Source organism: Meleagris gallopavo, chromosome 7 (genome assembly GCF_000146605.3).
Source record: "Meleagris gallopavo isolate NT-WF06-2002-E0010 breed Aviagen turkey brand Nicholas breeding stock chromosome 7, Turkey_5.1, whole genome shotgun sequence".
NCBI lineage: Eukaryota > Metazoa > Chordata > Aves > Galliformes > Phasianidae > Meleagris > Meleagris gallopavo.
The window spans coordinates 3,479,317-3,504,408 of NC_015017.2; the positions used below are offsets into that span (position 1 = coordinate 3,479,317).

At 37.0% G+C, this 25,092-nt stretch overlaps 1 protein-coding gene across 1 annotated transcript in view; it reads right to left on the reverse strand.

The window, feature by feature from the left end:
* SPAG16 (sperm associated antigen 16) overlaps positions 1-25,092 on the reverse strand; it is a 351,197-nt gene that overhangs the window by 318,364 nt on the left and 7,741 nt on the right. The window contains exons 5-10 of the mRNA XM_031554276.1: positions 23,830-23,957; positions 18,680-18,817; positions 13,817-13,924; positions 12,551-12,668; positions 11,193-11,262; positions 6,257-6,384 (exon numbers count right to left, since the gene is read on the reverse strand). Of these exons, the coding sequence (XP_031410136.1) occupies positions 6,257-6,384; positions 11,193-11,262; positions 12,551-12,668; positions 13,817-13,924; positions 18,680-18,817; positions 23,830-23,957 (690 nt within the window). The remainder of the gene's footprint in view (positions 1-6,256; positions 6,385-11,192; positions 11,263-12,550; positions 12,669-13,816; positions 13,925-18,679; positions 18,818-23,829; positions 23,958-25,092) is intronic.

The following is a 25,092-nucleotide window of genomic DNA, read 5'->3' on the forward strand; positions in this document are numbered from 1 at the left end:
ATAGAAAAGGGATGACTCTTCCACATTTCCTGGAACCTGGACAAACCATCAACTACAACTGCTTCATCACGGCACAGACTAAGCTGAAGGCTCAAACTTCCACAGTCAGGCCAGAGAAGACAACTTTTCTCCTGTGCTACGGTAACGCCAGGCCCCAGAACAGTCTGAAATCTGGGGAGCACACAGCCAATCTTGGCTGGGCTGGCCTGTCATACCCACTAGATCTGGTGTCTTATGACTTCCATCCAATGAAAGATGCACTGCATGGGCAGTGTTTCTAGCAATGACACCATCACAGAGTTGTGGAACAGTAGGTCACCTCCACTGGTACAGATTTTCACAAGCATGACATGCAGCCCCTTGTTCAGCACTGGTGAAAATGCAGTCAGTGCTGGTGACTGTGGTGAAAAATTGTTTTGTAGCTGAGAATTTACCAAGTAGTGACAACGTATTGCTCTTTTTATCTGTTGCAGTGTCCATGGAAACAGATAGGAGCCATTACTTTTGGAGCAACGTGCTTTAGAGCAAGGATGAGATTCACAGCTTCCCAATAGGTGTGCTCTTATTCTGAAATCAGTCACAGCATTTGTGTTCAACTACACAGAAAAAATATATGAATATGTAAAGCCTATCTACAATTAGATCAAATAAATCTTACTTTCCAAAATTCTTCTGTATTGTTTTCAGTCTCAGAGGCCTGTTATTTTATTATGCTTAGCATTATGTAATGACTCAGAATAAGCAGTGTTTTTCAGCAGAAAGAAACCCTTTGGATAACTCTGCAAGGTAATTTCATCAAGGGCCAATAGTTTAAAGAAATGTAATTATTTTTAGAAATGCATGACTTTCAGTGTCTTCAGAAAGCTGCAATGACGGATGGAAAACTGTATCTGTGTTGTCTTTAAGTTTTCTTGCAGGTGTTTTTCTTTATATATATTTTTTAAGATCTTACACATTTTTTCCCCTATGTAGGTTTGACACATTTAGAAAAATATTTAGGCACAACCTAAATTTAAAGCTAGCATCACATTTAAAAGCACAGATTTCAGCTAAAAAGAAGGGGTTTTTGTTGTTGTTTTTTTTTAAACTATTTTCAAGTTTATTGTAGGAGCTTAAAAAAACCCAGTGTGTTATCTAATAAACAGATAACAAATTAAATCAACTAAAGAACATTTTTGGCTTACACTCAGTGGATCATATTCTTAATATCTGAGTCACAGAACAGTAATTTCTTAAGTAGAAGAGGTATAATACTCTAAATATGATTATACTTGGCTTCTTCATACCCACTACCACCACAGCAACCCCAGCTCCCACTCCATACCTGATGACAGTCCTTTGGACAAGGTGCTGTTCATGCTCTACTTCTGGAGTCACAGTCATGTACACTGGTTCTCAAAAAAACGTTTACAGCTGGCATATCATCTGACTGCCTTCCCATCTGCAGACACTGAATTGTAGAACTCCCCTATTCTCTGCCATTGAGTCTAACTAATGGTAGAAGGTGATTTTGATATCACTATTTGTCATACGAAGTCAAAAGGAGTCTGCTTCTTTAGAGCAAGGTGGAGGTATTTTCTGCCAAAGTACAATTTTTTGGTAAATCTAATAATGGCAGGGAAGAAAATCCTCTGCTGGTTGGTCAGTGCATCCTCTTTTCCCAACTACACCAATGTTATTCCTCAGACAAACCCGTCTGTCCTGTTCCGCTGACAGGAGCTCCCTAGGCAATCTGATCCAGAACTGCAACATACTTACTATTATGAATTTTAATATGCAATCTGAAGTTCTCTTATTTCTTACAGGAGTTTGACCTTATTACTTCTTATTCCATCACATTATTTCCTTCTTTTTTTTTTTTTCAGAATTCATTTTAAATATTTTTAAATATTTACAAGTCTTTTTTTCCCCCCTCTGTAAACAACACAACTTTCACCCCTTCTTTCACAACTGAGTTCCACAGACTTCTAATCATTCTTGCTGCTCTAATGTAGGTGCAACATCTCTCCCACAATGGAGAACTGCGAGCCAGCTGAACATGACTGTGCACTCAAAGCTACATGCCAAGTGAACAAAGCAAGAGGGTTATTTCACATTCTCTACAACATTTCTGGTTTACACTGCAGTACAGCATTAAGCTATTTTGCAATATGTCACTGTTGATTTATGCTAATTTTGTTTTATACAACAAATGCTAGATTCCATTCTAAAGAAAACAGTATTTAATCAACTGCTTGTTTTCATCTTGATCCATGTTTGTACAGTTGACTGTTTTTGTAAAGGTAGAGTTCTGAACCTTTTCTTACACTGCCTTTGTTTTTTTTCCCCCCATAAATTCTCCAATGGGTCAAGTTTTGAATTGTACTCCTGTCCTCAGCTGCACTTACTGTTCCAGTCAAGCCCAAACAGAATAAACTGGTTTGCAAATTTAGTCAGAGTATTTTGTTTCAATTCCCACGTCATTAATGAAAACATATCCCTGCAAATACCTACTCAATACATCTCTGTATTATTTCAATCTGTCTTCCATTAAGAAACTTTTCATCAGGTCAAATTTCCATGGATTCTTGTAAGAATGACCTGAGAGACAGTAACCAAAGCTTGATTAAAAACATAGAAGCACTTACAATAAACAATAAGACGTAAAGTAACAACATTTACTGCTTCTCCTCTATCCACAGCTTCTCTTGTTTCTTCCATATGTGCAGACATTTTCACTTTTTCAATCCAGAATTCTCTGGGAGTTTCAACTTTAATTATCAGTCTATAATTTCTTTTTACTTAGTTCCTCATCTGATATGCAAAATACATATGCATATATTTTCTTTCTCATACTCTTGAATGAAACCTTTCGTAATTCTATCTGGTATCAATTTTCTTAGAGATCTGACTGGAAATCCATCCCAGTGAAGGACCATAGAAATAAGAACACCTGACTTTTCTGTCACTTTTCTTCTCTCTACTGAAAATCAAATCAGTACCTTCTTGCTAATTTTACTGCAAACCCAGAACAATTTCCTATTTCATTTACTACCCTTCCTATTTCTTTAATTCTGCTCCAATATGGCTTACATATTCACATATAACTTATAGTCAAGCTCAACAATCTGATGAAGACATCATTTATTTCAGCTTCTCTTCTGTTTCACAGAAGCTTCTGTGGGGTTCTAAATTTCATATGCTATCTTACACACAAATGAGGAGAAAACTGGGTTTCACACATGTAAGCATGTGCTATTTGGACTCCAAGCTTTATGAATTACAAAAGTTAGCAGTTACTTATGATCACTGGATTTCACTTCTGTAATTTCTTTAATGTGCCATTCACTATAATTTTCAAATCCATTCCACAGAGACAGATAACATCTCGGTCACTGGAAACGTCTCGTGCACCTTTTGATAAAGTTTTATACCAAATAAAATTCCAGAAAATGAAACTGCGTTGTAATACATTATATGTGGAAATTGAATCAACTTGATATAGAGAAGCTGCAATTGCCCTACTAGTATAACTAACAGAAATCAAACAGAGAATATAGTCTGTGAGGAACCTGACAAAAATTAGTAAGAATAATATAATACTGAAAAATTAAATTTCTAGTGAATAGTGGAAGTCAAATTATTAAAGCTTCCTTAATTTTAATGATCTGTAAGTACATTTTAATTTACTTAAACGTTTAAAGCAGTACTCTGAGCAAATTAATAATCTAATAATATTGATGCTATCGATACTGGCTTTTTAAGAACTGGATAAGTAATCAGTTCAGCCTAATTGCCTGCTACTGGATTATTTGAGTCTTGTAAAACAAGATTTCAAAATCAAGAGAATACAGTCTCTCAAAAAAACTTTCAGTTGTTTTTTCCCTACTTCAAGGATAAATTTCATCTCCAAGGGACATTAGGTTTTAAATTACATGTCAGCTAATACAGCATATTACAGTAACACAATATACGCCTGTCCTTCGAGTCAATGTTCTACCTCAGCTATGAGTCATATTTGCATCTACTTAGAAGTAAGCAGAGGCATTTCTTACATCACTATTTAGCTACAAGACACAGAAAAGACTTTAAATTATTTTAATCTCCATAGCTGTACAGCTAACACAAACATTTATAATTTTGGCTCAAGGATATAACTTCATGACAGTGTATTTGCTTTTAACTATACTCCTTCCTTTATTTGTGGTATAAAGCAAGTGCAGCCTTAATTTAAATATGTGTAAGCAGTTTCCACCTCCCAAAATACATTCAGAGAGCTATTGTCATCACTACAAATGAGAACATAATTATTATTTATAGTGTATTCTTTAATAAAGACACAGCCTCATTGAAATGGAGCATTATATGAAAGAAGCTTAGTCACTTAAGAGACAAATTGACCCGATCTTTTGATATGGACCAAAGGAGATGAGGCAGCACATGCAAGTCTATTCCAAACGTTACATAAATTGATCTGAAAAGGGCAGGGTGCTCATTTACACCTAATCCTTCCCATGGGAACAAGCAATTTGCAAGCCAAAATGTTTAGCACAAATACGCTATTTTTAAAGTTATTAGATTAGTACTAAAATTCAATAAATGCACGCTACAGGACAAAGTTGTGAGAGCACGTTTGTTTTAAGCAATTTTAACTTACTCTCTTGCCTCCTACAGACTCATCATTTCCTCTGATGTTTATGTGAAGTGGGAAAAAAAACAACCCACATATGATTTAATTCTCAGAACCAATCTGTCGTTAACCTCATACCTAAAATCTAAAATCCATCAGTCACGACAAAAATCCAGCACATTCAAACACGCCCCTATTTTCTGATGTCTTATTTCTGGACTTGCTCCAGGTTTTTAATCCATTGATTAAATAAAGACATCTGGGCCTCTGTTAGGAGTCATTTGGGAACATAAGATCTGCAGAAGCGCAGATGCTTGCCAGAACCAGTCAACTAACAGTGCTCATGAATTTCAAGAACAAGAGCAAGCCAGACAGGCAGACTACCTGAGTAGAGTTTATATATTCTGGGGACGAAACATAACTCCACTAAAATTTACTATAAAAGTAGTGATGACTTCAGTAGGAGCAGGAACAAAAATGGGATTCTGTAAGCCAAGAAATATTCATCTGTTCACAAGTCAAAATGAAAGAAGGAGGTAAGAGTCTAAGATGAACACTTCTAAGCACTGGATGAAGAACACAGAAGGTGAAAGGGACTGGCAGGTGACTCAGTAATACTCAACGAGTAATAGGTGGGCAAACAGTAGAGATGGAGTTACTTCCATGAGAAGGAAGTGTTTTAGAAGCAAGACTTAAGTATAAAAAACTTGGAGACATTGAAAAGGGATGAAGAAAGAAATAAATTAATATATCAGAAGCAGAATTACACTACTGGTATCAAACAAAATAAATGCTCTTAAATTAAAAAAACCAACAGATAAAATGTACAAAAAACTAGAGACATATCTTTGTGGAGAAATGAAAGACTCAAGTTGGTTTTCACTAAAACAACCTGAACAGAAATAGTGTTGTGCTTTCTACAGAAACATATCAACCCTAACAGTGGTTCCCAAACGAGAAAAATAAGCCAGAGCAACATTTCTAAGAGCCTAAAAATTCCACATTTTAGAATGTTTACCTCGATCTTTACTATCACAGAGCCCCCAAACGTAACTTTAAAATGAATAAAGAAATAAATAAACCAAGTAAAGAAAACAAACGTTCCAACAACTAGAAAAATTCTCCTGGGAATTCATTTTTGTACAACCTGCAAAATAAAACAGCAGCACATCTTGGTACACTCAAGTTAAGAAAATACCACTGACAATTAATAATTCACCTTATTTTTCTTCCTTTTAGTACCCTAGATCTAGTACCACTTAGAAACCAGTTGAAACAAGTTGAAATGCTTGTGAAGTCCTATGGAATACATCGAGATTTCTCCGAAATTACAGAAAACACATAACAGAACAATATGCATTAGTAGACACTGCTCTTCGTGGGGTGACTGCATCAGGCTTTTGAAAAGTAGTTTGTTGGCCTCAGCTCATAAGAGGTTCTATCATTCCCTGAAAAATTACTCCCAATAGAAAGTAACATTAAAAGATAAGAATTTGATACCTACTGACCTATTTACGTTCATCTGTCACTACAGAACAGACCGCTTTCAGCCACGTTGGACAACATCTTTCACCTTGATGAATCTTACTCATCATTTCTAGCATAAGTCAGCATAGATACTGAGCAACTAAGAAGAAAGGTGCATACCTTTGGATATCTCTTCTTCTCTGAATCTTTAACTGGATCAGCATCAAGCATTTTTTGCTGCCTTGCCTCCTGAAGAGCTTTCTGAGTGGAACCTTCCAAACCCTTCTTCCTTTCACATTCATGGCCAGCTATAAAACAAAACCCAAGATAAGTGTCATCAGGATTTTTCGCTTTCCTGGAAAATGTCTCTTGATATTAACTAGACATAAAAAGTTTCAGCAGAAACACTGCTTTAAATAGAAAGATATCCAAGGTTACTGCAACATACACTTTAAGTATTCCAAGAAGGCATATAACTAACAATCCACTAATTGCTTTGGTGGGACCTATTTCAGTTTAAATAATAGCTAGCTCAGATTTCACCCTCAAAACATTGCAATAATTTTGAATCTTTCAGTACAGGACAGAGTCACAATAAAATGGATGCAATTCATCATCTCACTGCATCCTACCTTATATCTACCACAAACGCATTACTCTGATTTACAGCTTACATTCCTTTTTACTTCTTTGCCCTTTCTCACAATACACCTTCCAAACAAGCAATTACTTACACATTGACAACAGCACAGAAATCCTAAGCAGTTAAAATAGCTGTAAATTGTCAGAATAGGTGGAAGGGAATACGAGGAAAGATATGGCTCATATGTACCACTACATAGCAAACTGCCAGTATCCGGCAAAAACAATAGTATTCTTCAACACCCTCAGCAGTGGCAGCTCCCATGCATCTGAGTACAGTCCATTTCTATCCCTGTGTCTAGTTACAACAGTCTGCAGTATGTACACACAACGGGAAAATGTACAATTCCAGCAGGATTTGGACAGTTACAATGCTCCAGAAACAGATTACACAGCTAAAATCCAGGTTGAAATAATTGAAGCTAACACCACATGTCTAAATGTTTGCTGATGTTCAAGAAAATGTGAGTAAAACCTTGAGCACAAAATGGACTCTTTGTCTTTATAGAGGAGAGAAGACATGAGAAAACCCTCTCTAGTGTTATTAGTGGCTGGCGACCCTGCTCACAGCAGGGGGGTTGAAACTAGATTATCTTTGAGGTCCTTTTCAACCCAGGCCATTCTATGATTCTCTTGAGACAAAAATAATGGATTTTAAAAGCACAAAACTTTCCTATATATCAAAACAAAGTAAAATTAATTCATACAAACAGCCATACCTGGCCTGACAAAATCTCTCTATTCTCATTGTTTCAGAAGTTAAATCCACCACCACAGACACCTTAAATAACTTTCTGTCTGAGAAACTGTATGATGCAAAACAGTTTTCTAAGCAAACGCTTCCTCCTCACTCAGCAACTGCTACCTGTGGGGCCTTTGAAATGCACATACTTGTAAATGAACATAGAGTTATGAGAGTTGAAGGGTTTAGCCATTCAACAACAAGAAGCCAAACGGCAAAGAACCATTAGGATTGCATTAAGATGTGAACAGCTTGTGTTTATAGATCTTGTATTCAGATTGCACCGCAGCTAGGACTGGGACAACTAGGTTTAACTACTTTAGCTGGTGGCTTTTAAATTTCTTTTTACATGACCTTCTAAGAGCAATTACAGCAGATCGAAGAAAGGAAAAGAACAGTTATCAGGCTTAGCAATGAGGCAGTTCAACCATGACTAAAGAACTTTACTGAGTTCAACTTTTGAATATAATTGGGTAATAAATAAGCAGTTCCTGTTTTCAGAAAATTCAAGATACACACTGAGCAACTAACAGCTCTACAAGATGTTCAGAGAACCAGTTGTTAGAATAGCACGTAGCCAGGTTTATAAGTAAACCATTACTAAAATAGTTTAGTTCTTTCAGGCAAAAGCGTTGGTTTTTTTTGTCTTATAGAACTACTTAACATTATGTCTTGATCTGTTAATATCTATCAATATCCTAAAAAATAATAATAAAAATAAAATAAAAAAACCTGAGAATTCTCTTTCATAATTAGATTTCTCTATGTATGATCATGGCACCATTTTTCTGACCAGCTTTAACGCAAGTGTTCTTGCAAAATAACATTCAATCCTTTTTAAAAATTAACTCAAAACGTAAAATCAAAGTACACCAATTTATCTTTCAGAACTGACTTCTGAGTGCACGTAGAAAGATCCTACCGAATGGCCAAGTTCTAATCCTAAGCACAAATTAATTTCTCTGTAACTGTTAACAGTTCTTCCTGTCAACTCTAAACATGGTGAGTGAACAGAAAACAAAGCCTTAAACTGGTAAGCATTTAAACAACACCTGAAGATGACCAACTCTTGAAGATTTGGGTACAAGCACTATTTGCAAAGCTAAATAGCAGTCTGACTGGCAGCAGGACAAAAACAAACAAAAGAACATCTAGTAAGTAAATTAAATTACATGCCCCGTATCATAAATGCTAGCTCATTCCAATATTTGAAAAGCATCAGGCTAAAGGTAACTACATCAAATGCCTAAGTAAAATACCCAGAATAGTCGTCCCAAATTTAACATTAAATTCCCTTACTTTCTCTTCTACCTAGCTGTCAGATATACATTTATAATGCAAGCTCTGAGAAGCTTCCCTTCGTTCTCAATTATACTCTGCACAGTTCACGCTGAAAGCAAACAACCCACAATGGATTGGTTGTGCTGGACCTCACTGCTGCTATTCAAAACTTCTAACTTCCAAGCAGCTCCCAACCTGGGTACTAGCCACCCTCAATGTCCTCCAGCCAAAGTCCTTGTTCCAGGTGTTGCTCTGCCAAGCTACTGTGTGGGAGAAAAGCAGCAGCAGTGATAGGCAACCTCCTGCAGCCAGGCAAACAGCCATCCTCACACCTCCAAGCTCCGTGCTGCAATGAAAGCAGACAGCTGGCCAGAGAAGGCATCTCACCTTGGCAAACTTGCCAATCTGAGTGCTCACTGACTTCTAACTGAAATGTACCAATGTACAAAGTATCAAAGTCCTCAAGAGATGGGAACTGGAAAAAATAATGCAGCCATACACCTCTTTACAGCAGAGACTTGCCAGTCCAACAGCACCGGTTCCTTCTGAATTAAGAACTTAAATTTAGAGAAAAACGCAGCAAACACCTCACCAGTATGCATGCACTGCTGCTGCTCAAGGTTTCAACTGCACCATCACATGAATAAGAATTCAAGAGGCTACAGAAAGTATCTGAATCAGAGAATATCACCCACTGAGACATGAGCGTGACCTACAGAGTGCAGTAAGAATTACGTAATATTAGAGGGCAAAGTGTTGGCAAGAAACAAACTGAAATACTGCTTAATTTGCAATACACAGGGTATGAGGAAAATTAAAGCTTGTATAAGCATGTGGGTGGCTGATGAGCTTAATAATTTGTGCTGGAGACCAAATGCTTTATTTTTTTTATTTCTTCATTTATAAAGTGCTCCCCTGCTTGTCACTTTCTGGTATTATTAAGTGCTCTCAAGATTTCTGAAGAACAAACAAGAACTGTGAGCAGCCGGAGAGCAGTTTTTGGATTCACTCAGATAACAAATGAAAGCATGTGTAGTGGGAAAGGGACAGACAGAGCATCTATAATGCAAAATACTAGCATGAGGAAGAATCCATAATATATATTTGCAAACTGGAGTACAATGAAAAGCTGAATGCTATATGCCCTCCTCCTGAACTAACAAAACAAAAAGCCCATTCTCTGTCTCACTGTCTGAAGTGGAATGAAAATGAGTTCAGCTCACTCCAGTGGGACACAGGTTTGTATCTTCAGTTGTAACAAGATTTAAAGATGAGGGGAGAGCACATCCCACACGCACAGCCACAGATAGAAATTCTGGGGGCCCAAAATGCACCTTGCTGAGAAACACAATATTAATTCATACAAAAAAGGCATCCGAATCCAAAAAACAGGAAGATAACAGTGTTCTACTGTTTTCATAGATGAAATCTATAATTACAGAACTTCTACTTTTTTTTTTTTTAATTTAGTAGCTATTTGCTTCTATATAAAATAAAAATTATAGCTTAGTTTATACCAGTAAGTCTACAGAACCCTTCCAGGTCCATACAGAAATAAAAATGGGTATGCTCTTTATCTAAACAGAAGAGTTATTTGGGTGTGCTTCAAGGGACTTCTTTAAGTCTTAATTGCAGGAAATGATTCATTGGAAGGCTGCATGGTACGTAATACCTACATGATTGAGAAGTTCTGAGTTCTCTAATGTCAAATCTGAAGTACTGCTCATGACAGAAGCTAGGTGCAAAACACCCTTCTCCTATGAATGCTCTGTTGTCAGAGTAGAGCTTACTGCTTCTCTTTATCATCTCATCTACTTTCATGAGTCTTTTTTAAACCTGCTTTCTTTCAGACTTCTCTCTCTCTCCATCAAATTCAACTGAAATTGGAAGCAGGTACAAAATTATGAGCGGAAGAGGTGCTCACAAATATGTGGCAGTACAGACTTCACTTCCTAGCAAGCCAGAGGACAATAAAGTGCCAAAAATTTTTTTGTGATAGAGTTGGGAAAATTTAATAATTATACATTTATTCAAAGCAACAGGGAAGTTGTTTGAAGCCATGTTATACAGCTGAAGATATACACTAGATACACTAGTATTTTCAAAATGTTCCCATTGCACCACATATACCTTCTTCAGGGAACTAAAAAAAAAACAAACCCACTCATAAAAAGAAGAGTATTAGTAGATAAAATAACAAAATCAGACAATATAGATTCCTAATATTAAGTCCTTCCACAGTTAATCACATTCATGTTGTCGTGAGCAGCCCCACTGTCCTCAGCCAGAAAAAATATTCACATAATAAAATTGCTGCTCTGTCACCAAGACAGCTGATAAAACTGTTTACAATGTTAGTCTTTTTAATTTACTGTTATACCAGATTTTGTAATGCACCACAACATGAAAAAGCTCGTAACCAGTGTGAGTTTGTTGTTAGGAATATTTTACCTTCTTTTGCAGGAATCTGAATTGCACATCCAGACTCTAAATTATGTAATATAGCTTGTAAACCTGCAACCTAAAGTAGAGCAGAGGAGAGAACAAGAAGAGGTTATACCAACTCTGATTTTGTTGTGTTCATAACATGCATCATTGATATCTGCTTAAGCTATATGCATTTGTTTTTATTTTCTGTGAATTAAAAACATTAAATCTAATTCTAGATTTTGGAAACGCCCAATGCAACACTGTGATGAAAGACAAGCCATCCACAGTTTCTCAAAGTATTTTTATAATTTTCTTAAAGCCACGTGTAATATTTGGGACCAAACCCCACTAGCAGCTTTTAACCACTGCTAGCGCTTTAATTTCATGGTACAATATGACATGCAACTTTACCACAAAAAATGCCACAAAATAAGGTGTTGTTCCAAAAACACCATCGCTCCAGAAATCTTACAGTTCATACAGGATAGCTCTTTACATTTCTGAGATTCCATTGCACTGGAACTATTTTATGTTTTGTATTCCTGAGTCAGAATAACTACATTTGGACAGTAACCTTTCTTTTTCTTTAACACATCTTCTTTTATTTATTGAACACTTTTAAAGTAAGCCCCCAGGTGACCTGAGCAAAACAGGAGGCAGAGGAAAGGAGGAAATGAGAGATGAGGACTATTAGAAGAGAGCGTCAGCATGCTGAATTCCTTTCATGTCACCCACGTACAGCCAATGCTACTGTTGAAATGCAATGCATTTTCAGAGTTTTTTTTCCTTCAAAGCAAACAAGCTATTAGCGAAACACAGCAAAGATAATTTTCTGTTCTTTGCCCATCCTATCTGTGCTTATAGTACTTTGTGCTAATGGAATGGAATGCCGTGTATACCAACCTATACATCAAATAAGATCACAGAAGCAAAACAGTACTCCAGTATTCCTGTCACAAGATCTCTGGTACCTACTAGTTAGGAAAAAATACATTTAGATAGTTGTAACTCCTGGTCACAACTAGGAGAAAAATAAATAAATAGTAGTAAAATTAAGAGATTTCTAAAAGCATAGATGGAAACACATGAATCTGTAGTAACAACACACCTCTCCTCACTCTGTTGACAAGGAATGAATGTGCAGCAGCTGCACATTACTTAGCATTGCTCTTCAAGCATTGGCAACAAATGAGAACTACTACCTAGAGCACTAAGATTCACATATTTTCAATATTAACATATTACCAAATAAAATGATACTCACTAAAATATCCTGCTTCAAGCTATCATTGTTGTTCTACCATAAATATTCTATTTATCAAATTATTTACCAAAAGCACTTGGTACAGCTTCGCAAGTAGTGGTTGCCATCATTTTACCTGCCCAACTGCTCTGTCTCTCTCCAAACTAGTTAACATCTTCTGCCTCAGCGCAGACTGGTATTTCTCAGTCAGTTCCTTCAGCACTGGTTCGTATGAAGCATAATGTGCCTTCAGCCTGTGAACAAGAAGAGACAAATGCTTCCTCAAAGATGAGTTAAATCGGAGATTTCCGCCTCCATAACTTCCCCAAACTACTGACTAAGATCCTAATCCAGGCAAAATGGGTAATATGGTGACGATTTGTTAACTGCAGTGAACATTATATTTAGAATATTTAACCACTTTAATTCCTCAGACCAAATTAAAGTCAGATATATAATCTCTCAAGAGAAACTGATCAGTGCAACGCGTGACACTAACAGCTTCAAAAAGACTGCATTCTGCAAAATGCTGACATACAGAGTCAGTGAACAGTGTTCTCCTGCATTAATACATATAAATGTGAAAGTTAAATGCATAGAAATCATAGCTTCTGTTGCACGCATTGATAACAATAGTGACAGGCCAGAATTCTAGGAAATGTTTGGAGCTATAAAGGGTATAAAGCACTCTACAATTTTATTTGTAAAATAAATGTGCATAAATGTGCAAAAAAGATTCTAGACTCAACTCTTCCAGCTGGCCCAACGATTTTCATATGGACAACATACAAGATCTACTTGTTGAGGGAAAGAGACACAATAGTAAACTGAATTCTATTATGTTTTCTGAATGACAGAATTATGAAATTAAATTTTCTAAAATGAATTAGTTTAACTCAATACCAACAGCCCAGTTTGGGCTTATTTGCAATCAAAGCATCACAGTAAGTTTCACATAGCCAGCTTTACTTCAGCATTTTAAATGCCTCTATATTATCTTATTTCCAGGTGTATCAGGTGAAGAGAAGTAGGAAATGTCCTAAAACCTGGTGGGAGGCCAACCTGTGAAAGGCATCAGTCATAAGCCAGTACTAAGAAAAGAACAGCTTACCTCATTTCAAAGGTGAGTGCTCTCTGGGAGTTTTTGGTGAGAAGTCATCTCCTAACAGAGATGTTCCCCTGTCAGCTACCAGCCCTTAAATGAGGTTACAGAGGGGCAGTCTCTGGGTCCGCACTTTCGGTCATGCAAGCGAATGCTCACACTTGTGCTCCCGGGGCAAGCCATGCCTCTTCACCAGATGCTCAATCACTGGTTCAGGCCATGACCTAACAGTTCCCACACACCAGGTAACTACTGAAGATCTTAGTTTTACCTAAATAAAAAAACCCTTTTGATTTTTACCTTTTAATGTCACATATAAGCCTGTTTTTCTCCTGGACCACTCGCTTATGGTGCATCCTATGGAAGTCACGTTCTTTCTGCATTTTTAGGAAAGCCTCTTTTGCTTTGCTGCACGTAAACAGAAAATACATGAGAAATGTATTAGCTTCCTCCTACTGTGTGCTCAATTCACATAGAATACATATTCAGATAAGCGCATATGTACTGTATCCAAGTGTGAGACTTGCTAGTATGCCCTGTGGTTAAAAAAAAAAAAAATACACTTTAAGGTTTTCTGTTGCTTAGTGGCATACAAAACCATGGAGACACTTCACCTCCTTACCTTTCCTCCGTTCCTTTAGGTGGAATCCATAGGATTCTGGCATTATAAACCTCAGAGTTAGCAGGACGTATCAGAAAGACACAGACAGATGGAAAAGTACCCCAGCACCCTACAAATACATGTGTTTAGAGTGTTTCTGGAAGAAAAGTTCTAGGCTCTACCCAATAGCACGCAGCCTATTCCCAGGCGTTATCCTCTGTACATCACAGCAGGCAGGAAAGGATCAATTCCAAAATTAATCGCAAACATACCAATAACCTGTTTTTCTTTAAGCATATTCTACATACAGCCAGGGGACACAGACACTTTCCTCTGTAAACTTAAAATACCCCTCTGCATATTTACAATATAAGGATTCTCCTCGCTCTTACTTATGTGTATTTGGTAGGAAAGATTAGTACATGCATTATTAAATTACAAAGGAAGCTTGAAATTACTTTGCACAGAAATCAGATATTTGCTCTTTGCAAAAATAAAGCTCATTTCATCCTCAACTGAGGAGTGGAATTGTTAGGAAAACCACTATGACAAGAGTGCATGCAAAAATTACAGGTCCAGGAACAGGACCTGTAAGTATCTCATATAAAATGCCTTGTATTTTATAGTACAAATAATATATATTCACTATACATGCATATTTGCTTTATTTACTACTGATACAAACTATCATATTTATAGGTGAAACACTGCTTGTAGCAGCAACAGTCAAAAAGACCTGAAGAAAAGCACAGTGAATTTAATGACAGTGTATAGCACTCAAAGCTGACAAAGAAATGCAAACAGGCAGGAATTCCCCTGCAGAAACCACTAGAAAAAGACTCCATAAAGCTGCAGGCACATACATAGCTTTGTGTACACACACACGCTAAAGTTGTGAAACAGAGTAACTTGGAACACTGACATAGGGATGGATATAAAGTACAGACGAATGATTCTGCTGAAACTCATGAGGATGGCAAACAAATTGAGAGGTAAATGAATCATCACTGATTTCAGTACAGTTCTGCGAAACGCCTCCATCGTAACACAACTCACATAAAATCTGACTTGCCATAAGACCTGGAATACAAAACCCATTTCTTCTAAGCTAAGCAGATGGCTTGGTTAAGATACACATCAGAGACTGCACGCCTATCCACTTAAACTCTTCTCAAGTAGTTTGATAAAAAATGGCAGAAGAGGGCAGAGCTCAATAAAACCAAGTAGGGATTTCCAAAGGTAAGTTTCGTGCCTTGTTCCAACAAAACTCATGTGGAAGCCAATTCTCCAGGATGCTGAAAGTTGTAGCTTTAGGAATATTAATCAAAATAAAGAGAATGTTAGTAAGTGTATACCCTCCTGCTTTTATTTAACCTATCTAGCATCAAGAACATTAAAATTACCACGTAATTAAACAGATGAGTTTAAATATGGTGCATGACACAAACAATGTGAACCTTCTGTATTTTTTCATGGTGTAAATGAATAAACAAGTGCAGGATTGTGAAAATTTTGGCAGTGAGGTAGAAATCGACTGATTTTATTGCTGGTGAGCGCAGGAATAGCAATAATCAATGCATTTTCCTAGAGTGCTTTATTTTTAACCATTACACTGCCTGTAACTTGTGAGCATGTTTCCAAAAATCAAGGCAGAAAGCTACCTGCAAATATTTTAATTTCCTAATTGGTATTTGTGTACTTATAAAATGCTCTGACAGAGATCCTAAGCAATTTTCATTCCTTCTACTAAATAAATTCCTAAAAGTTTAAAGAATTTCTATCACAGCAGTCCATGTGATTAATGCAATTTCACAATTGATTTCTCATCACATTATCTACCTATATATTTAAACACAGAAGGAAAGGATCTGGTCACAGGAAAATATCAAGGCACTTAAAATTAGAGAGCCAGAGTTTAACATGGTTATGAAGTTATAATTCATTATTCAGCTCACAACCAAAGGGTGTTACTATAACATTAAATTCTTGAATGACAAATCATCACTGAAGAAAATGAATTAAACTAGTTTACTTTGAGAGTCAACAATTTCTACAGATAATGTTTTCAGGTGTTTCTCGTGTATTAGGAAGAATATCTAGGCTACTATTAGAGAAATATTATAGCAGATAGCATCCCTTATCAAAGGATCGGAGATCAGCTGTGGCCTTCAAGATGAAACTAAACGGAGTAGACTTCAGTATGTTTTAACTATTGTTCCACAACAAACCTATTCCTACCAGAATACACCTGTTTGTAGTAATTTATTTCAACATTACTAGAATATCTAAGCTTTAAGGGAATGGCTGATTTATTTCTTTTAATATATACATCTGAGGGATTTTATTATATTTCAAGACAATTTCAGATATTGGACAATCTGTTAGACACGTACACTTGCTGCATCCAGTCAGTGAGGTCAGTTGTCATTTTCCCTATAAACAATGAAAAGTCACAGTGAAACACAACCAACAGACTGAAATTCACTCTATTTGCTTGCTGCTTGTCATGCAATCACGTAAATACTACATTAATATACTCCAAATTACATTTCCCTTCTTAACACCCTTCCACCAGTTGTTAAACACCATTATTACAGAAGGCAACTGCTTTTACAGCCTTTAACCTGGGCCCCAATACTGCTTTTAGTCCCAAACACTGCCCCTTTTTAGCTGAAGGTTGTCAAGAGTAGCAAGCTCAGAAATACTGAACGTGATTAAAAGCTATCTTCAAATACACTTCACAGCACTGCATTCTAACCATGAAAGCTTTCTGAGAGATCCACATATCAAAGAAAGACTCATATTTTGCTAAGACATCATTATTTTCTAACCAGTCAAATCAGCATTTCTTCCCAGGCATCCCCGATGCAAGTGCAAGTTGGTGAATTCTGTCTCACAATACTTGAAAATCCAAGTTGTCCTCTAGGTAATTTTGACTCCTGACAAATACTAACTTTATCATAGCAAAGGTACTGACTCTGGTTATTGAATGGACAAACAAGAACAATCTCATTAAACACCTCAATAAAAGGAGATAGAGCCAGGTGTCACAGCCAAGGTTTAGCCTAAAGACAAGGAAACACTGATTCACTACCAGCACAGCAAAACCTCTCTGTTTCCCTCTTTATTCCAGAAACAGTACTGCTTCAATTCACAGAATATTCAAAACAAATAAGTGAAACGAACTAAACCAATGAAAAGAAACGCATTTCATATAAAAAATGTTGACAAATGAAATAGGTCCCACTGTTACCAGCTGTTCCACGGTTACTCACATTCAACCGTGATACCAGCAGGAAAACTATGAAAGTTCTCCCTACCACGGCAGAAAGGAGGAGTAACTGTACCACTGTTTTCATATGATACACATGGAGTAAGTGCAGCATTTAACAGTGAATGCCCACTGCTAGTTCAAGTCCTATGAAAAAAAGAACTACTAACAATAATGCATTTCAGAAGGGCTAGGCTTTGTATTGCTGTCTTCTACTGTGCATGTGAGGGCTCCTTGCCTTCCAACGTACACAGGAGACACTCAGCACTCAAAACCAATGTCCAAACAAATTGCAGATGAAAATAAAGGAGTGTTTTACATATGGCCCATCTAACAGACTAATTGATGGTGTGCTGTTTGACTCTATCTAAAGCCGTTCACTTAGCTATTAGACGACAGTCAACTAATTTTTCCAATTAAAAGGTAACAAATCATTATCACTGGAAAATAATTTGATTATAATCACTGCTGGTGATAATGACTATTTAAGATCTAAGTAGCTGTTGTTCATATAGATGTTAATGAAAACAAATATCTTGACCAATCTAGACAAAAACCAGAAAGATGGAGAGTTACTTTGTTTGCCTGATTGTCTTACTCATGACTGTTGCTTACGTGGTTTCTACAGGCCCATGTTTTGAAATTAAGCAGTAGGAAAAATCAAAGCAAAGTGTGATGTTATCTCTTAAGGTTAATTCCTAAAGAACACGTGCAGATTGACCTTTCTTCAGAAAAGACTGCATCTCCACTACACAGGCTAAATATTTTAACTCTCTTATATCTTTAGTACAAATGACTTGGAATATCACCAACTGCAATTTACACATAAATGTAATCAATGAAGGGTATTTATACTGACATACTGCTAAGACCAAAGTGATTGATTTCTTGCCTTCTTTTTAAGAAGAAAGTAAATAGTTCTTTTCTATGCTGACATTTTGTAGTAGTTCTAATTTATAGTATGATATATTACTACATAATACACATGATAATTTACGTCCTTCTTCTACAAATTATAACCTCTTGATTCTTTGTATTAATTTATTCCGATCACTGCATCTTGAAAATTACGTTATATAGCCCAGTAAAGACAAAATAAAATCAAGATTTTTGTTTCCAAAAGAACACAGGAAAAAAGAATTAAGCTTTAATTGCAATTGTCACATAAAAGTATAAATATGTGCAGCCAGCATAATGAACGCAAATTTATTCTTTCCATTAAGCACTTGGGTTTACTTTATCTGGTCATTTCCTACTGCGTATCAAAGCTTCGTTAAGCCAAATGACATACTTAGCAGCACGTTTAAAGTTGTCCAAATCTTCCTTCAAACGCATATTCTCAGCCTTGAGCTGCTGGTTGCAGGTATACACAGTTGGCACAAACCCAACGTCTTTGGCTGTGAACACACCTCTCTCTACGAGTTCGTACCTAGGAGAAGATGGAAGGAGATTTTATTCCACGTTTCCTATTTCTCAGTTCACTGGTGTTTCGCCTCTCATGTCAGCATTTATAGAAATTACAAAGGCAGGTATTTCCTAACTGAAGGCATTCACCTCTTTTATAATCATCAGCAATTAGTGACAGCGCTATCCCACACCAGTGGGACTCAAGCCATTCAGTCACACATTGGTACCTTCTAGTAATGTTCATCTTTTGGAAGGACATCAACAGAACAAGCTAAGATGAATCTAAGAGGCAATAAAAAGACAAGCTTTGACGCTATTAATTTTAGTCTTAAAGACATTTAAATGAGGAGCAACTGAAAGTATCTAAGTACCTTCTATACAAAAAAAGAAAACAGTAATGTTACAAAGGATTCAGCAAAAAGGTAAATGTCATCACAAAAAATGTTCTGCAGAACCACGCTTATTCCAGGAATGACTGGAAGCTATGAGGATCTGTCCAAGCATTCCAAAGCATAGCAAGGTTCACGCACATATGTACAATTATAAGATATTTCTATGCATGCACACGCTGCAGAGATTCTTCTGGAATCCAGTTCATTTAAGTACAAAATCTTCATTTCTTCCTTTGCCTCTATCCTGAAAGAAGGAAGGGCAAGACCTTGAGCTGGTACAAACTTCTACAGACACACTGAAGATAAAGACACTGTGCAGCCATGATATCAGTTCCACATAAGTTCAGCAGAACTCTTAAGTAGTTCTTATCAGATGAAAACCAAGCGTACGAGCTTTATCCCTGCTCATCTTGACTGCAGCTGGAAGAAACCCACAAAAAGAAATGACAGAAACATTATTCCAGAGGAAATGCAGCAGTCAGTAAGTGCAGCATTCCTAGGTCAAGAAACCATGCTGCAGAAACAAGTTCTACAGAATAGGGGACTCTTGCTTAGTAAGCAACTGTTATCTGAGATCTTTTAAAAAAAAAATCCAGGGGAATGTTAGAAACTCCTGCATCCAAATGACTTCCTATAGTCAGCTGCTTATCTGAATTCTATGGGTAGCTGTAGAAATGCTCATTCCTACAAATTAAGCTGTCATTCACATTTGACACCAAAAGACATTAGGATTTTGAAAGATTAAGCTGAATGTGTCCAAAGCAGAACTCATTGCTTCTTCACTTTGTTTTCTTAAGCAAATTACAGTAGCAACAGACTTCTAATGTCAAGAAGGAAGCTCATTTATTTTATGATTACTGACTGATGTGCAGATATAATTCCTACCAAAAATACTGAAGGGCACTTCTCAATGCCAATGATCATAAATCTATGGAAAATTTCTTCACTGAATGCCCCAACTGCACTTCACAAAAAATACCAACTTTCTACAGGAGGACGCGTCAGACATGGATAATGGATGAAGTCAGCCTCTAGAAGAGCTAAAATCTCTGAAAGATAATCTTAACGGAATACAATTAATGCTGACAAACTCACTCTCATCTAAGAGCCCTCCCAAAAACAAAGGTTTTTGGGCACACAGTAGAAGTGGAATAGAAAAACACAGAACATCGCAAGGCTTCATTTCATCAAGCCAGTCCTATAAAGCTCAAACAGCTCCTGCATGCCTAGCTGATGGCCAAGTAGTTGTTGCTCTCACTTCATTCCATTACAGCAAGGAACTGTGATGCAAAATGAAATCATTTCTGTGCACACACAAGCTTTTTTTTTTTTTAAGATTTTCAGAACAAATGAGTTCTAATTCTCAAATCACCACTTACAATTAACTAAGAATTTGGAACCTGCAGGAACAGATGGCCAACTATGATCTTATGATCAAAGCCCAGAGCAGACTGACTTACAATAATACATTACTACTTTATCAATTACACTGAATTCAAGCTCCTAAGAGTTCTAAAGCAATCAGGTTGCAGACAGGCCATGCAATTAAACTAACTGATAGACAGCTGAGGATAATCTTTTATCAAGGGATAACTCACCTAGAGATGCATTCAGGAACTATAATTTCAAGTTTCAGCTTTTACAAGAATTTCTTACAGAAAATTATCATTTTAATTGATAACCTCTTCAACAGTTTCAACAGAAGGCTAAGAAAGAAATGAGCACAAAAAACAAAGCCCTGGTGTATTCTTCCAATCTATTATTGTGGCATATAAGTAGAAAATTCATATTATCATGTTATGCTTGCTCTGTGGGCAAGTGACTTGTGCAAAACTAGATTAAGACAAAGAGGATCTAAGCTTCCATCTCCTGCAGCAAGAGACAAATAAATATAAATTTATGCTTCTGTGATTAAGTGAGAAGTTACAAACTGAATGTATAACTAGTGTATACAAACAGTATCAGGAAATACTTTTATTTGCTCCTGATCCAAAATATGCAAAGTGTATTCACTTACTGCAGTTGCAAGTGCCCTATAAATCCAAGCTGACGTTTCTATACAGACATGTTTCAATCATCACAAGCACAAGTTGAGAACCGGAATTGATTCTTCTGAATGACCTCAAGAATGGGAATAAAGGAAAAGCTGGGAACAACTGATTTTTATTCTCATCTTCGTAGACAGACACTCGGCATGATGCCTAGCACCAAGAGCAAGACAATATGCATAACCCCCGCTTCAGTTCTGCAAGCACACTTGAAGCTATTTGAGTATTCTTCGCCAGCTCTAATTGAAAAAAAAATGAGCCTGTTTTAGTGTGATGCTGTTCTGGAACTAATAAGCCACCATTTCTCTCAGGGTTTATGAGCCTGAGGCACAATGTGCATTAATGGAACGACTTTGAGGCAAAGGAGGACCCACAACAGAAGAAACAGAAGAAACTTAGGTCTGTCTGAAACAAGATTGCTTCCACTGTCTTCAGGGAGTTATGGCGTGGAGGATCACAACCTATACCCATTTTCCTCTACCAAAAAAGGTTTTAAATGAATCTGCCCTTACACTCAGGGAGGACATGGCAGCTTTGCTTCAAATGCTCTGTTATACATGACCCAGACAAACTTTTCAAGGTATACAAAAGAATCAGACAGCTTTTCACCTCGTATGATCATATAAGTTTATTCACAACTTTAACCACATTAAAAAGAAAAGAATTTTCACATCTTATTTCTGTAATTTGCCTGCAGGGCTCATTTTATTCCCAAGTGAAACCACCATCTCTAGGTCTCTAAAACACTTGGAGATAACCCGTCAAATGAGTTTACTAACTAAAGGCAGTGATAGCTCCATGCTGTGTGTGAGCAGCAAATGCCTCATCTGCTCATCAGACTGGTACCAGGCAGCCAGCAGCAGTGAGCTCTCTGGGATTAGGAGCTGCAGACTGTCAGATACATCAATTCACAGCTGATCAGCTCATGCACTTCATATTGCAGAGCTGTCAATCCAGTGTATTTCATGAGCAACAAAAGCACTATAAATTCTTGTATATCAAAGGAACCGAAAGTTTAAATTAGTTTTAGAATATGTAGTTTAATGTTAACTCTAATTGGAAAAAAATGTGTAAAAAATACTTATGTGAAGAAAATGACTGAGAATGCTATGAATTTTTTCAAGACATTAAAAAAAATAATGAGTTTGCCTTAAACTAAAACAATCATAACCTCTTATATGGTCACGATTGTTTTATTTATATACTTACGTGCTGGACAGCATACCAAAATGTTTTTTCAAACTCTGAAATAAACAGATCATTTGCTTCAATTTAAGTGACCTTTAGATCTTAGACAGACAATTATTTCAAAGCAGCCCTTTTGATAAATTTTCTCTACGTTAATTAATTTCTCATTTGAAATTCCATTAGTACTTGATCACCACAGCGTGAGACCAAGAGAGCCGTCCCAATACATAATGAGGAACCTGAGTACACTAATCTGCTCTCACTTTCATTAATATTGTAAATTATCTCTCTCAAACCAACAGGAAATAAGGTTTTGAAATAAGGTATTAATGCAGCTAGTTGCTATACAGCAGGACTATATCCTGACACATTGAGCTTACTTGTAATGCTACTGAAATTAAACATACTACTCACAGAGGAACAAAAATTGCATGTACACCTAAGGATTTACAAGACAGAGCCTGCTAAAACCTGCTCTTGCTCTGTTAAAAAGCAATTCGAGTTTTGCCACCGATATAAATTCAGACAGTAAATGCTTCAAAGGAAGCTGTAGTTTCACAAAAAGGTCACTATTTCTATCCATCTACTATTAATTATCTTTGCCCATAAAAATTGCTAAACATTTTCCCATTACGCTCCTCGTATCAGTCCTAGTGCTGAAACAAGTACAGAACCACAGTGCTCCTTCCCTAAGGACCATTTAAGTCACACTGAAATTAATAAACAGAAGCAAGCCAACTACCACACAATTTCGACTGACTTACTAAGTCATACAAAGTGTCAAAGACTGTGCTTATTCTACTTCAAAATACAAGGTCTATGACAAACGCCCAAATTCATGCAAAACAAGTAAAACAGACGTAGTACTATGATACACTACAGAGCATTCAGTGTTTAAGTGAGCACCCAGGTTTTGGAAAGGAAGAAAATAGCAGAAGCACGGTATTTCTCAGCACCACTGAAATGAAATGCTGGTCATTTTGCACAGGACTTATTTCATCAATCAACAATTTCTGGATTGCAGCTAGTTTCTAGTCTTCTTTGGTAGTCAATGAAGATGTGAGTATATTTAAGCAATACCCACAAACGAGGCATTTCTCTTCACTGGTCACAAAAGAGGCCCAAGGCCCTGATCACCGCAGGCTTGCAAACACCTGGAGTTAGGTGTAATGCAGAGACACCTTCAAAGGTACCTGTTCAGCAGCTCCCTGGATTCAGCTTTTGGGAAAACCTGTCCTAAAAACAATAGTTCTCATCTAACACATTTATTTGTTCAGTAGAATGCTGCATATTTGGGACTCATTCTGAAAGTTTTCTGGAAATGCAGCCTGAAATATCTGAATCCTGAACTTCCCTTCCTATTATTCCTACTGTATCCTATTAGCTCGTTATTTAAAATGTCTTACCATTCAGTTTGGAAGCAGTCAAGGGTTCTGGACATACCCAGACCAGCCAGAAAATTGCAGAAGAAGTCATCCATCGCTTCAGGTATTTCAGACACTGATTTCTCTGAAGTCAGAACTGATTTGGAAGCCTGAAATTAGAACACGATATTTTTTATTAAACCTACAAGAGAAATCTAGTTATCACTATTTCTGAAGTCATCTAAAGTCACAGATCTATTGGAGTACAGTTGAATGCCTCCCTTCTCTTTGCTTATCACATCTGCAATCACTGATGTAATATCTTCTAGTACCAAGATCTATGGAAGGTTATAGGAACTAAGTAAAAAATTACCTGATTTAAGCAAGTACTCTGAACCTGGCATAAACTGATAAGGGTCTGAAACTAGTAGAACTAATGGATATTTCTCTGTCACTGAGCAGAGAGGAAATGTTAGTTCTCATCTCCCTTTGGCAACCTTCAAAGCTACCCATGAGGAAACCAATGTGCTCCACCTTGGACATCTGCATTCTTTGGTAGATGACAGTAAAGTGGCTTACTTGTTTTTTATATAATGATGCATATAATGGAAAAAATGAAAGAGCTGCATCTCCATAATGAGACATCTTTGGAAACCCCACAAAAACCAGTCTTTCCTTTTCCTCTCAACATCCATATGCAGACAGTGAAGTGTCAGACAACATCCCTACAAGTGTTAGCAGAAGGCAGATGGTACACCGAGGCTTCATATCCAGCCTCCAGTGACACCATCAATATAAACAGCTACTAAGATAAGGTCAACTCATAGGTCAAGGACAGTTGCCAAAAGCTGAATCAAAACAAAACCGAGATTTTATGAGAGGAAAAATGCTTTTCAGACCTTACTGTTGTAATATCAATTTCTTTACTTCACCTAACTGCATTCAGCCAACTCAGTGCATAGCTCATCCAGAGGGGTTTCAAGACACGAGGAGTTATGAAAGTAAAATAAAATAGCCTGAAACTTCCTCTCCCATAGCTATTTAAAGATTATCAGGTGAAGGAGACTGCTGCAACCTGGCCGTTACCTGACATACATAAATGCATTTGGGGAACTTTACATTGGGCAAAACATTATAATGCACTTGGTCAACAACACAATCTACTAAGACTGAGTGCAGCCCTGAGAGCAGGACCCAGCAGTGCCCCATGACATGTCAGACCCAGCTCCAGCTGCTCCCAGAGGAACTCACCGTTGGCCAGAACTCAGCTCTGAGGAGAGCAGACATCAGGAAGGGAAAAACTGC